The 14,887-nt window shown below is 45.4% G+C and overlaps 1 protein-coding gene across 1 annotated transcript in view; it reads left to right on the top strand.

Moving 5' to 3' along the window:
* The window catches only part of LOC147893143 (chorismate mutase 1, chloroplastic-like), a 35,142-nt gene extending 20,538 nt beyond the window's left edge, over positions 1-14,604 (top strand). Inside the window, exons 5-6 of the mRNA XM_087387190.1 lie at positions 13,570-13,662; positions 13,966-14,604. Coding sequence (XP_087243316.1) covers positions 13,570-13,662; positions 13,966-14,196 — 324 coding nt within the window. The 3' untranslated portion in view covers positions 14,197-14,604. The remainder of the gene's footprint in view (positions 1-13,569; positions 13,663-13,965) is intronic.
* Positions 14,605-14,887: the final 283 nt, after the last annotated feature.

The raw sequence follows: 14,887 nt of genomic DNA, 5'->3' as shown, positions 1-14,887 counted from the left end.
TCAAATCTTTGGGTAAAACTCTACTGTTCAGTTCAGCCTACCACCCAGAATCAGATGGCCAGACTGAAAGAGTCAACCAAGTTCTGGAAGAAATGCTTCGACATTATATTCAGTCACGCCTAGCAGCTTGGGAAGAGTATCTACCACTCCTTGAGTTTGCTTATAATAACTCTTTCCATAGTGCCATCAGCATGACTCCATTTCAAGCAGCTTATGGACACACTCCGATTGTACCAACGAATTTTGTACTTCAACATCGAGTGGCCCTAGCTGATCAACTGGTTCAAGAAATGCAAGACATTCTACTCCAAGTCAGGGATCATATGCGAAAAGCGCAAGAGCGGTATCAACGGTCTGCCAACAAACATAGACGTCACCTGGAATTTGACACTGGTGACATGGTGCTATTATTTGTAGCCTCACATCGCTATAAGACGATTAAGTCTGTGTTTCCTAAGTTGCGACTAAGATATGGACCTTTCCGGATCGTCAAGAAAAATTCACCTTTAAGTTACAAATTGGAATTACCACCATCATGGGGTAAAATCCATCCAACATTTCATGTTTCTTGGCTAAAGACGTACATTCCAGGCGATGAAGCAGTTCCTCCTGCAGGTGATTATGTCCCAGAAATCGAAGACGATTATGTTCTCCTTATTCCTGAGCGTATTCTGGACCATCGACAGCGAGAGACTCGACATCGACTTATCACGGAATTCCTTGTTCTTTGGTGAGATCTGGACGACTCCGACGCTACTTGGCAATCTGATGAAGACTTACAGCAGTACCCTGATATTTTACAGCAGTATTTTCAGAATTTCCAGTGATATTTTCTACATCAGTTCATTATCTCCACCAGGGTCTTATTTTGAGTGGGAGGGGATGTCACGATCTGTGACATATTCCTTTCTCTATTTCTAGACTTTTGGATGGTTTGATGAATGGACACTTGTGGAAGGGTATGCCCTTTCGACGGGACACTTCCTATAAGGCACAACCCTTGCCCTTTCGACGGGACACTTCCTATGAGGCACAACCCTTCACAAGAGACATTCTATGAAGAGACATTTCTATTGAATGTACCCTCTCATCAAGGGTCACACCCTTCACAAGGGATACACACCTCTTCATGCACACACACTTTGGAGTACACACCTTTTCATGTGTGACTCTTCACTCTCTATATAAGAGAAGCCCAATTGTATGGATGACACACAACGAATACCCTATAGACATTCAAGCAATACAATTATTCCTTGTTCTCTACTATTTCAGTCTCCTTTCTGTTCCTTAGCACATTTCTAAATATAGTAAGTCTAGGATTTCTTACATCTCTTGGGCAGTTCCGGATCTCTTCACACAGACTTCGTATTGAGAGCGGCAGAGCAGAGCGGTTACCCAGGGAGAGGCGCATATGCACACTATGTGACATGCAGGAGGTTGAGACAGAGGAGCATTTCATCTGCAGGTGTCCTGCTACTATGAGATCCGAGGGTGTTTCTATTGCCTCTTCAGAGATAGTTATGGAGTTTTGGCCTGTTTCCTCTCCTACCTAGACCAACGATGTTTGGCTGGTTTCATTTATGAGGTGCTCAGGCACCGCGATAGGATACTCCGAGCACGGAGACGACGACGATGCTGAGATTGATATATATATAGAGTCGAGATATGACTATGTTGTACTTAGGATTTAGTACTGTCATTTTGCATTGGTATAGTTGCTCGTTTAGTAGCTCCACTACCACAGCTCATTGTATCAGGTTTTTCACAGTCTCATAGACCCATCAGTCTTCCGAAGACTTTAATAAACTTTCTTTCTGTCTCTCTCTCTCTCTCTCTCTCTCTCGGAGTCGCTTTATTTAGTTCTTGGGAGCTGCCTTGGCGCCACCTAAACGGATGTATTAGATGGTCTTTTCCTGTCCCATAGACCTGTTGGTCTCCTGTGGATGTTAGTAGACTTTTCTTTCTCTCTCTCTCTCTCTCTATTAGTAGGCCGGTGAGGTCTTCTGAAGACATTAATATATCTTTCTTTCTTTCTTCTTTCTCACTCTGGATTCTGGAACAAGCAAATAGAGAATTGCAATGTGCAGCTAAAGCTGACATAGACAAACAACTAAATTTTGGCACATGCAGAAAGAAAGAAAGAAAGAAATTTTATTAGAGTCTTCGGAAGACCGATGGGTCTATGAGACTGAAAGAAAACCTGATACAAATCATAGTTAAGGGTGGAGCTACTGAAACGAGCATCATCACCCGTGTTGAATCCTAAGTCTGATCATACATAATCAAATACATTTGGATGTAACAATGAAAAGAAAAGGACTGGAGTGGAGCGAAATCCTCTGTATGTCATGTCGCCTTGGCTATTGCATAGCCGGTGATGGGACGCCGTTGCCCGTCAAGAGGTGTCGTGCGTCTCGGTCTGCTGGACGAGGCTCGACGCAAGACCAGAGCCACCGTGACTCCCGTGGGACGTATCCCAGGTCTAAACAATGACAGGAGGTCTCCCAGAGTGATCTGTGTTCCCTTGATGTCTCGTGTGTCATGTTGCGGTCGTCGGGTCGGGGTCTCTGTCACGTCTACGGCTAGACACTGGACGATCAATGTCACTCGATGGGAAGAACTTTGTGATCCTGCTCTGAGAGGTGTCTGATGATGTGGCCAAGCCCCATCGCTTGAGTAAGTACTCTCTGTGTGGGAACCCCTTGTGAATGAAGGCCGTGAGGCATCTCTGATCTGGGTAGGCGAGGAATTTGGAAAGGAGCCCAGAGATGTCTCTGAAGAGGCAGTGGTAGCGATCTCGGATCTCGTAGTACACTGGGCATCTGAAAAAAAAATGCTCCTCTGACTCAACCTCGTGACAGTTGCACAATATGCATAAGCGATGCTCCCTAGAAATCCCCTCTGCTCTGTCGCTCTCTATGCAAAGGCAGTGTGATGATACCCAAAACTGTCCGATGGAGATCCGTAGTGAGCGAGGCATATGAAGCTCAGTGTACCCCGGTGGTGTGATGAATCCCTCCTCCGAAATATGAAGACAATAATCTTTGTAGAAACTCAGCTTCACTGGAAGCTCCCTCAGCTCCAACCAGGTCCTAAAGGTGTGTAGCTGCAGGAGATCCTCTCGAATGACCTGGTTGGTGTGTGGTCCGATCGGGATGGTGGGTGGGAGTACCAGAGGGGCATCTAAACTGTACTGAAAAGGAGGTATCCTATCGATGTGGAACCCTAGTCTCACAAACCATCTGTGAGTCCGTGCATACCAGCATCGCTCGTCTCCCTCTGCTGCCAACCTCATGGAGGAATCGAGAGCCAACCATGGCAACCTCTGTCTCCCTGATGTGCAGTCCCCATATTATTAAACACTTGAGCTAATTCACTAGACTTGATTATCATGGGCGATGGCACTGGTTATTCCACCCAACCTTACTCTCATGGATCGCAATTTCCAACAGATACGTATTTCGTTTTTCCTCATGCATATCCACAAGACCCACAACTCCCTAGATGGTTCCCTCTGCCACATGTCATCATTTTAGCCCTTTTCACTTGGTGCACCATTTACCCCTCTCTTGGGGCACATTTAAACCATTTGCCCCTTGGCATTATTGCACATTTAGATGCACCTAGGCCTTGGCACTCAGAACCACCTAGTCAATGTCATTACACCCTCACCTAGGACCTTGGCAGTTACTTCTCTTGACCATTTTATTTACGCACATTAAATATTACAGAAGTCGGTCATCTGAGAGAAAATGCCCACGAATCTTTCCGAGGTCATGCTATCTCGGCTAGAGCATAACATTCCTTCCCTCTTCAAGCATCAGCGTCCTCGATGATGAAATCTGGGAATACTCTTCGTAATTGGTATACGGATTCCCAGGTAGCTTCCGATAGAGGCTTACCATGCCATGCAACCAACATCGTGGGTATCTTCCGATTTCGTATTTGCATTATTTCTCGGTTCAGGATTCTTGTTGGTCGGCTATCATGGCACTGTCGAATGATTCTCTGCTTGAGATCATTCTGACTAGGTACTACAACCTTGCCATTTCTTTCTAGCATACCATCCCTTATGGTATATCTTGCATAAGTTTGGCCTTTTCTGGATGCCAGGTCATCCTTTTCATTTTCCCCGGGTTTTAACACATGAGCCTTAGGCTATAAGCTCTGGACAAACTCGTCCACTTTTTGAGTTTCTCTGATCTCGGTCATTAGAGCACTCTCTAATACCGTGAAACTCAGGTTGTGCATAATGCGAGACAACGCATCAGCTACCTTATTATCTTTTCCTCTTTGGTACCGAATCGTTAAATTAAACTCCTGCATGAGCTCTGCCCACCTAGCTTGGCGGCTCCTCAAGTCAGGCTGTTTACAAAAATGTTTCAGAGTATCATGATCTACATCCACATAAAACTCTGAACCATATAAAGAACGCCTCCATGTTTTCAAAGCATGGATAACTGCATACAACTCTAATTCATGAGTTAGTCAATTCCTTTGAGAGGGAGAAAGCTTTTTGCTTTCAAAGGCTACTGGCCTTCCCTCTTGAAGGAGAACTGCTCCTACCGCAATGCCACTTGCATCGGTTTCTAGGAACAACGGTTTCTGGGGATCAACTATTTTTAACACCGGTCCTGTGACCACAGCGTGTTTTATGGTGTTAAAACTTTCTTGTTGATTCTGACCCCAAATAAAAGGTACTTTATCTGAGGTGAGATCAGTCAATGGCGATACTATTCCGGAATATCCTTTGATATGCCTTCTATAAAACTGGACAAATCCCAAGAATGATCGCAACGCGGTCAGACTCTGAGGGATTGGCCAAGTTAGTATCGCAACCACTTTCTTCGGATCCATTTCTATCCCCTGTGGAGTAATTATGAATCCTAAATATTCAAGCCTAACCATACACAATATAGCTTTCTTTTTATTTACATAAAGACTGGCTTTCCTCAAAGTACTGAACACTATTCCTAAGTGTTCACGATGTTCAGTAATACTTTTACTGAATATCAAGATATCGTCAATAAAATGTACTACGAACTTTCCGATATACGGACATAGTAAATCGTTCATAAGCATGACGAATGTCGCTGGAGCATTGGTAAGTCCGAAGGGCATTACCAAAAACTCATAATGACCAAACCTGCTTCTAAAAGCGGTTTTATGCACATCCTCGGCTCTAATCTGGATCTGATGGTAGCCACACTTAAGATCTATCTTACTGAAAATCACGGCTCCATGTAATGTATCTAGCAAATCATCAATTTGAGCCATCGGATACCTGTGCTTAAGAGTGATATTATTCAATGCTCTGTAATCTATACAGAGGCGAAACGTATCATCCTTTTTCTTCTTTAATATCACTGGCGAAGCAAAAGGTGAGAAACTTGGTTGAATCTGCCCCAACTTGAGGTATTCTTCCAGTTGTCTACGCACCTCCGCCTCTTCGGTAAAACTCATTCTATAGGGCGGCCTATTTACAGGTTCTGCCCCCGGGATCAGTTCAATCTTATGTTAAACTTTCCGCTCTGGAGGTAACCCATAAGGTAGTTCATCCCTAAAACATTCAGAGAACTTCTCTGATATCTCTTTAGCCAACTCGGCCATCTTCCCATCTTGGGTAGCCTCAGTGCTAGTCGATGCATCATCAATCGACTCTACCGATGCTATACACAGACACAGAAACTCTTTCGGAGTCCTCCGAATTTCCATGGCTGAAATCAGTGGTCCTCGAGGTAAATCCTTCTCACCTGGCAAAACATATTCTACCCCGTTCATCTTGAATTGGTAAATATGCTTCTTCCAATCAATGACTGGATTTTTTCGAAAATGCCAAGCCATGCCTAGGGCTATATCTGCGTGAGCAAGTCTAGTCAATTCAAAGTCCAGCTTCTCAACATAGTCTTGAATTCGAAGTTCCAACTGGGTAACTCTTTGGTCCCATACTTCAGTTGAACTTCCATCTGCCATCCTGACCGTATAAGCATAGTCAGACGGACTGGTTTTCAACTTGAGCCTCTTAATAAGCTTTGAGTTGATTACATCGTGTGTTGACGTTGAGTCAAACAACACAATCACATCATGACTGGCTACTTGCCCTTTCATTTTAATCAACTCAAGCTCATCGAAAACCGTATACCCCGTTGTTGCGAGCTTTGAAAGGATGTTATCAGGTGCACCGCTTACTAACTTAGTAACAGACACACTTAACAACACAGGTACTAACCTCTGAGAAGGTCCCGCCAATTGCATCTGCATATGTTCCGCATTGGGACTCTCCTGCATTTCCGCGTCGCATTCAGATATTATCATATTAGCCGTGCGATGGTCTTTATTCTGTGGACAATCTTTCCACTGATGTCGTTGAAGGCAGCCGAAGCACAATCCCTCTTTTCTAGCTTTCTCTTTTTGTTCAGTGGTCAACGAGGATTTTCACCAAGCCCGGGCTGCCATTGGAGTTATTTTCCTTTTCACCCCTACGGTGGTACTTGTTTTTGCTGGTCCCTCAACCGGCTTCACCTGCTTGGTTTGGCCACTTGGCTGCGAGACACTTGCCTTTGAAGTCCATTTCCTCTGAAATCCCCCTTTTCTCGGGTACTCATACTGAGTCCCTGCCTGCACAAATCCACTAGATCTGCCTCTGGCATCCTCATAGTTCAGGGATACTGCAATAGATTCATCTAATGTAGTCACATATTTAGCCCAAACTTCCATTTTAATTTTGTCGTTCAGTCCATAGATATAGTCTTTCAACTGAACCGACATAGGGAGAGGGTCCGTTATTTTCATGACATATTCCCTGAATTTGTCAGTGTACTCTGCCACCGGCAGACTCCTCTGACGAAGGTTTCTATAAGCATCCCAAGCTCGGGACTCTTCATCAGGTGGAAGAAAGTGTTTCTTAAATTCAGCTTTAAACCCTTTCCCGGTGGTAGGAGCAACTTGATCTTTTTGTTGCTTTATCCACCATCTATCCGCTGCCTCAATAAACAGGTGAGTGGCCTCACGGATTTTCTTTAGATTAGATATGATCTCACAAATGGCGAAGGCTTCTTCGCACTTGTGTAACCAAACCTCGATCACATCAGAACTGCGCTCGGTCATCCGACCAGCATACTTCTCCTTAGTTAGCAATATTAGGCACCTTGACCCTCGCACGCTCTGATGAATGTATACTGGGCTCTGGCTCTGCTGGAGCTTTGCCCTTATCAATTCTAGATGGCCTAGCCGACAAGGCTTGCACCATCTCCCTGATCTCATTCTGACCAACATTCACTTGAAGCTGCTGGTTCATAATTTGCTGTAAAGCATCTTCTAATACCGAAATCCTACCGACCAGAGTAGGTATTGTGTGATGGGACATTTGTTGTGTAGACCGCGCTCTAGACTCACTAGGATTCACTCTAGAATTTTGTCCTTCTACCTCCATAGTTTGAAAAGGGAAAATAGTTTTTTTTTTTAATTCCCTTTTTGTTATGCAGAAAAAATAAACGATAGCCCCTGCTGTACAGAACGAATCGACTACAACTCAAATTTTTTTTTAAAAAAAAAGAGAAAAAAGCGCTCCTTGGAAGCTCCACGCAGACTGAGTATGCGCGTTTCGCTCTGAGACAAGCTCGAGGGAAAAAATTGATATTTTGTGTGCCTCTTGCTTCCTTATTTTCCCTGTGTGCAAATCTGTCACGTCAACAACATTCACTGCCAACTGCGCTCAGAATTAAACTTGTAAACATATGGTGTGCAACTGCGGCTTTGTTCTGGCCCTTCCAATTCGTCACGACAGCTATGATACGCAGGTCATCGCCCCGCTCCGCCTTCACTCAACTCCGCGCAGTCGCCCGTCGATGCTCCACCAGGGAGGTCTAGGCGTGGAATTCGTTGACTGACCGAATCCTCGTAGGCTTAGTTTCCGGCATAACCACTACCCCCCAAGGCCCATCCGTAGAGGGTGCGCCACGCTATCGCAGCACGTCAGCGAGCCTGCTCTCAGCCACCACGAAGGTTCCCGCACACCGAATTCAACCACCATGGAAGTCTTCGTCACGGCCAACGATCCTCCCATCCATCGCACGTCACGAACAGCCGTATTCCTTCTTCCACGCCTGCTGTCCAAATTCTGAATCACGGCCAACTGCTCGTCGAACAACGCTCCACCCTGCGTCACCTAGATCGTCTCTCTTCCGTTGCGCTCTGATACCAAATATTAAACACCTGAGCTAATTCACTAGACTTGATTATCACGAGCGATGGCATTGGTTATTCCACCCAGCCTTACTCTCATGGATCGCAATTTCCAACAGATACGTATTTCGTTTTTCCTCATGCATATCCACAAGACCCATAACTCCCTAGATGGTTTCCTCTGCCACATGTCATCATTTTAGCCCTTTTCACTTGGTGCACCATTTACCCCTCTCTTGGGGCACATTTAAACCATTTGCCCCTTGGCATTATTGCACATTTAGGTGCACCTAGGCCTTGGCACTCAGAACCACCTAGTCAATGCCATTACACCCTCACCTAGGACCTTGGCAGTTACTTCTCTTGACCATTTTATTTACGCACAGTAAATATTACAGAAGTCGGTCATCTAAGAGAAAATGCCCACCGATATTTTCGAGGTCTTGCTATCTCGGCTAGAGCATAACACATATGATCTAACCCGGTGTAGATATGTGATGGTCTGAAAGGCTGCATCTAGTTGGAGTGGAGAGGTACCAAACTCGGCCTGAATAATGTGATGTGGTATAGACGGTTTCCTTCGGATCATCCGTGAGAGCATGAGGATCTACAGGCGCTCCACCCGTGTCCACTCTATCTTTGACATGTTAGGCCCCCAACAAGGGCTGCTATACATATCGGTTGGTCGGACCAAGGAGTCGAAGAGAAGAGCCTTGGTGCGAGGGTCCTGGAAGTGGGAGTGGAAGCATTGTCTCTCTAAATGGTGCAGTCTAGGGTCTCGGAAACGTGACTCCTGAGTCTCATAGGCCATGTCTAGGGGGGTACGGGTGGGAGCCTGACGGGTGCGAGTCAACAACCTACCATCTCGGACCACGGCCCATTGTCCCTTCTTGTGGGCAACATCCCGCTGCTGTAGAAGAACTCGTCGCTCTTCAATCTGTAGTGGTGTCAAATCCTTGTCCATGGACAAGGTGGGATGCTCTCGTAGAGTGGCTCGGCGTCGGAGCGTCGCTAATCGAGCATGTGAATCTCTGAAGCGAATGACTAGGGGCTGCTCTCGGTTGGGATCTCTCCCAACACGCCATGCTCCCTCTATGCCATGGTCGGGGACCCCCATGGTAGTGGTTACAAAGGTGATCGCCTCCTCCATGGGCGTCGTAGTGGTGCTGGTGCTGTCTCGCGTGATCCCTCGTATCCGGATGTTGAGGGCCTGTGAAGCCCTCTGCTGCTGCTTCTGTATGGGAGCTGAAACGGTTGCCTTTGCGGGCTCCCGTTTCGCCATGTCCACCCATCTAGTCGTCTCTACTATAGCCGACTGTATTGTGGCTATCCGTGCCTCCATCTCTGTGATAAGGGTCCCTCCAGGCGCTGCTCTGAGGGTCCTGAGCTCCTCTCGAAGTTGTGTGATGTCGTGTCTGAGTCCTTGGATAAGGGTGCCTTGCTCGTGTATAATGTGGGCTTGCACCTGGGTGTATCGGGCCTGCTTCTGGGTGTAATGTGTCAGCTCTGCTTGACGGGCCCGAATGCTATGTATCTCAGCCAATAGGGAGTCCCAAGCATCTTGTGGGGGCCTAAGATGTCATGGTCCAGGTGGGAATTGGATCTCGAGAGGGGTTGGAATGAAGGTGGGCTGCTGAGGTTGTACTGAGGGTGGGGACAGCATGATCTGGGTAGGGGAGTGGTATGTAGGAGTAGTGAGGCTGGACGAGGTGATGAAGGGTGGCTGACTGAGAGGTAGAGGTGATACGAGGGGAAAGTACTGTGGAGCCGTGGCCGGTGGGGCCAATGGTGAGGCTACTGGAGAGGAGACCTGTGATGATGATGCAGGAGAGGGGGAGGAGAGAGGTGGCGTAGATGATGAAGCGGATGATGGTGGTGAAATAGTGGTGGTAACCATAGAGGTCGAAGATGTGGTGAGTGGCATGGGCTTTGGGTGGGCCCCTTTCTTCTGGGCTGCAGTGCTGTCCACTGTCAAACTGCTCTGGTTGCTGCGTTTGTTGAAGTCCTCCAGACTGAGTTTCTTTTGTGTTTTTGCCTTGTCACCGTTCCCCTTCCCCATCTCCATGTGTATGCAAATTTGGACTGAAGGGTCTCTCGCCTAGTCTCCTGTCCTCATCCCCCTGTTCCCTACATTATGGGGGAGGCAGCAGCGGGCAAAGAAGGGATAGCAGGAGGTCGGAGCTGTTGAAGAAGTAATTATTAAAAAAAAAAGGTCGGAGCTGCGAGCGGGGGTTTAAAAAAAAAAAAAAAGCGAGGGGGGGTGGGGGGTAGCGGAGGGGTAGCGAGGGGGTACGGAGGGGGTAGCAAGAGAGAGTGGGGGGTAGCAAAGGGGGTAGCAGAGGGGTAGCGAGGGGGTAGCAGAGGGGTAGCAGCAGGACGTAGCTAAATTCCTTTGATATTGCCTTCTTGTACTTGTTCATGGAGGAGCCAGCCCAGGGAGCTACGTCATGAACTGCAATAGTCACATAAATACCATGGGAATCCACCATTCAAGGAAAATCTAACAGTTGGAAAACTAAACTTTAATCAACTATGAAACAAATACATACGCCTTATACTCCACAAAATTATGAAACACAGAGTACCAGACTTCCTAAGCAGGATAATTTTAATGGAGAAACTTAAAACCTTTACTTTGAAGTCTACTATGAACAGGGACGAAAAGATTTAAAATACATGGATAAACATAGGTGAAAATATATATGAAATATTTGTGGGCCTGTAGACCATCCTTCCAAGTCTTCTGCAAGATTCTCGTACGAGTAAATTCTGCTTCAGATCCAATGATTTCATCCTCGATCTCTATCAAGGAGTGAACTAATGACGGTGTAGTATTGCTTCCACAAACTGCCATAATTCCCTCTGGGAAGGAGTGATGGATGGAGGCACTATCAGCTGATCACTACCAGCTTCAGACGTATGAAATGCTAGCTGTACTGAAGCAAAATCAGCAGCAGATGCTTTTGTTGCAATACCTGCCGGTAAATGCTGCTGCGAAGTGAAGTCAGTAGCAGCAAATGCTGCTTCACGTGCAGGGTTTTGGACAGTACGTGCTGGCAGAAGCTGCTGCAGGCTGCTGCATGTCTAAACAAACTGATTTTTGGGTAGAAGCTGCTGAAGGTATGCAGAACTGCATGCAGATGCTACTGTAGGACAGGACAACTATTTTGTAGGCAGGGGCTGCTGCAAACCTGGATGAGTACTTCCTATCGGAGTTAGAAGAAGTCAGCTCCTCCCAATCACTCCCGTGCAGCCTCTCCAAGGTCACATATGGGTAGGAGAGAGTAGGTGTGTGTGAGACTAATGCATGCACTACTCATGTACACATGCGCACCAGAGTGAAGTGGTACATAAACTAAGAGTTCCTTGCATACTTGCACTTTTACATGCATGTCTTTCCAGACGATGCATGATGAGGTGTGACTCATGTACACATGCACACTAGAGTGAAGTGGTACATGAACTCGAAAGTTCCATGCACACTTTCACTTTTGCATCCATGGTTTTCCAGCCCACGCATGAGCATGCAATCATCACATGCAAACTTATAGAGCATACATGTACTGCACGCAAACTTACAGAGCTGCATGCATGGCTTTCTGGTCCATGCATGAGCATGCAATAATTGCATGCAAAGCATAGATCTGCATGCATTGCTTTCTAGCCTATGCATGAGCATGCAATCACTGAATGCAAGAATAGATCTTCATGCATGGCATTCTGGTCACGAGCATGCAATCACTGCATGCAAGCTTAGATCTACATGCATAAGCATGCAGACATTGCAGCAAACTGATTGATCTTGATACATAGCTTTCCAGACCATGCAAGCTTAGATCATCAAAGCATGCTACCCAACTAGACTCTACCATGCGCATGTAACTCCATAGGATGCATGCATACCAAAACTTTTAAGTCCCAATTAGATCAATACTTGCAAAACAAGGGAAGGACTGAATGCAGAGACATAACAACTCTGCTTGAGAAGACTTTGTAGGAGGTTTGTGCCAAAATGGGGGAGGATTGAGAGTGGAGTGAGCAGGAGTGAAGCAAGACTAGAGATGTTGATATTGCAAAAAGATTGAAAAATACAACTCACACGTTTAGTATTATTTACCCCAGAAGCAAACTATCAATCCTAACTAGTGCAAGGGGAAAAACCTCTAATTGGGGACACAAGTGTCCTTACGTGAGGTTTTCACTCTAACCCACTACTAACATCTTATAAACCCAAAATCTAGTGATACTGTGAATGTACAATGTGTTGGATCAGTCAACAAATCGAAATAAGCCTAATGCTTTGCAGAAAGCTTGAAACTTTTCTCTGGATAGAGCCTTGGTGAAAAGATTTGCAACATTCTGATTTGTAGGATAGTAGATCAAATTGAACTCTTCTGTATGCAATGTCTCTTTGACATAGTGATTGTGTATCTCATTGTGTTTAGTGCGGGCATGAAACACAAGATTCCATGCCATGGCAATAGCGCTTGTCATTAAGAATAGGAGTAGATGGCTGCAACCTATCATGAAGATCAATATCCTGAGCCATATGCATTCTACTGGATTCAGGTTGCACGATGACGTAGCCACAGTGGATTGTTTCTTGCTAAACCAAGAAATACATGAACTGCAATATTGGGAAAAATCCATTGGTGGAGTGTCTGATGTCATAATCACAAAGCCCAATGTGAATTGACTTGGATATATGGAACTGAATATGCAGACAGGTATTACAGAGACATACAACGGCCCAGTTCATTGAGGGGGTTAAAATCCCTTCCCAGCTGCTATGAGAGCCTGCAAGCGCTACACAGCCCTAAGGGAGCAGCTGGGCTGTAGGGCCAGGCCTTGCAATAAACCTGCTAGGGGTCCGCAGATGGGTGCAAGGAAAGGCGAATGGGCGGGAAGGCAAGAGAACATCAGATGGAAGAGGGCTGGGCAGGGGGGGTGGAAGAAGAAAGAGGGGGCCAGGCTGAGGAGCAAGGCAGAAGGGGGAGGAGCAGGCTAGCAGGCAGGGAGCACGAGTACTCTCATCAGTCCAAAAGTTTTCCTGAGTGTCAGGCATTGTAAACTTCCTCCTTGACAAGTTTCTTGCCATTGGAGCTGAAGTCTTGGGTATGCACAGCTCAAAATTGTGATTGCAGATGCATTGTATAATGGGAAGGCTTGAGAAATGGATGTTGGCTTGTAAGGCAATCCCGCTCTTGTATTTTGTTGGTGGAAATAGTACTTACCGCTTTTAGAGGCTTTCATACACCATGTCCTGTTTCAGCCTTGCTGCTTATACAGTAACTGTAAGGTCTTTAGCACAACAGAGTGAATGCTTATTATTTATACTGAGTGTTTCGAAGGCATTTTGAAGGCAGACATTTATGTGTGCAGGCTTTGTCAAAGAGGATTCACTACGGGAAATTTGTGGCTGAGGCTAAATTCAAGGAATCTCCACAATTATTTGAAGCAGCTATACGTGCTCAGGTGTGTGTTCAGAAGACCATATAAAAGCTCGTAATGACTTGGATTCTGGGTTAACTTAGAGGTTTTTAACTGCCTGCCTGCATAAAAACGAGAGAAATGTATCAGCTTCCTGAAATTTTCATCTTTGAGACTTATCAGATTCGATTCTTGGGCTCAGATAATAAGATGAAGAACTATTTTGTTATGTGTGTATGCTGTGATAAGGGTCCTTTAATCATGTTCTTTTTTGCAGTTATGGCCGTATTCTTTGTCTTCAATCTATCTTTTTTACTTTTGAAAGGATAGAGTATGTTTGCCTGGCAGGATGTGGATAGTTTGATGCGTATCATTACGTTTGAACAAGTGGAAGAAAAGGTACGAAGACGGGTTGAGCAGAAGGCAAGAACATATGGGCAGGAAATAAATCCAGATAATATTAACGTATCTGCCCAATATAAAATAGAGCCTTCTCTGGTTGCTCATTTATATGGAAATTGGGTCATGCCACTGACAAAGAATGTCCAGGTGGAATATCTTCTTCATCGTCTTGAATGATGTGAATCTCGTTCTCATGCTCTTCATTGTCTTGAGAACTCATTTGTTATTGGATCATGAAATTTCCTAGAACAGCCAAGAAAGATGTGAAATGGCTGGAAGCTGATGAATCTCACAGGTTTAAGCATGTGTCAAAGTTAGTGAAGGGCCCCATGCCTTCCAGTGCAATATATGGTAAACAATCAAATATAACACAGGAATGAACACAGTTGTCAGCTTCCGAGTTGGTCCCCTTGTTCAAACCACCTTTGAACTCCGGGGTATTGAGAGACTTCGATTGTCAGTACAACCTATAGATGTGACACGACATATATTATAAGAGCACGGCTCCTTTTTCCTGCAAGGTGATCTGGCCTTTCTTTTGGCGGTAGGAGGCCTTTCTTTAAAGAGTGACGTTCTTCTGTTCTACTGTCCTTTCTCAAGCAAAGTGTGTAGTAGTTATTATTGATGTAAAGCTATTCCTTTGTATCATTTCTGTCCTACATGAGACACACTCGAGGCTACTATTGCCACTTTCTTGGTGGGGTGATTCATCCTCGTGATTGGCTTACTTTTTTATCATCTTTCTTCACATCTAAGCAAATGCATATGCTAATGCTTTTGTTTTAACAAATATGCTCATATTTTTTACTATTTGGTCTTATCCACTTATTTTAGTCCCACCTCTTGTGTTTGCACAAGGTCCTCTGCC

Source organism: Dipteris shenzhenensis, chromosome 16, assembly GCF_047967505.1.
Source record: "Dipteris shenzhenensis isolate YYH24624 ecotype China chromosome 16, Dip_SZ_1.0, whole genome shotgun sequence".
NCBI classification, from domain to species: Eukaryota; Viridiplantae; Streptophyta; class Polypodiopsida; order Gleicheniales; family Dipteridaceae; genus Dipteris; species Dipteris shenzhenensis.
Note: the sequence above shows the minus strand (reverse complement) of the source record. Positions and strands in the feature narration are given on the sequence as shown.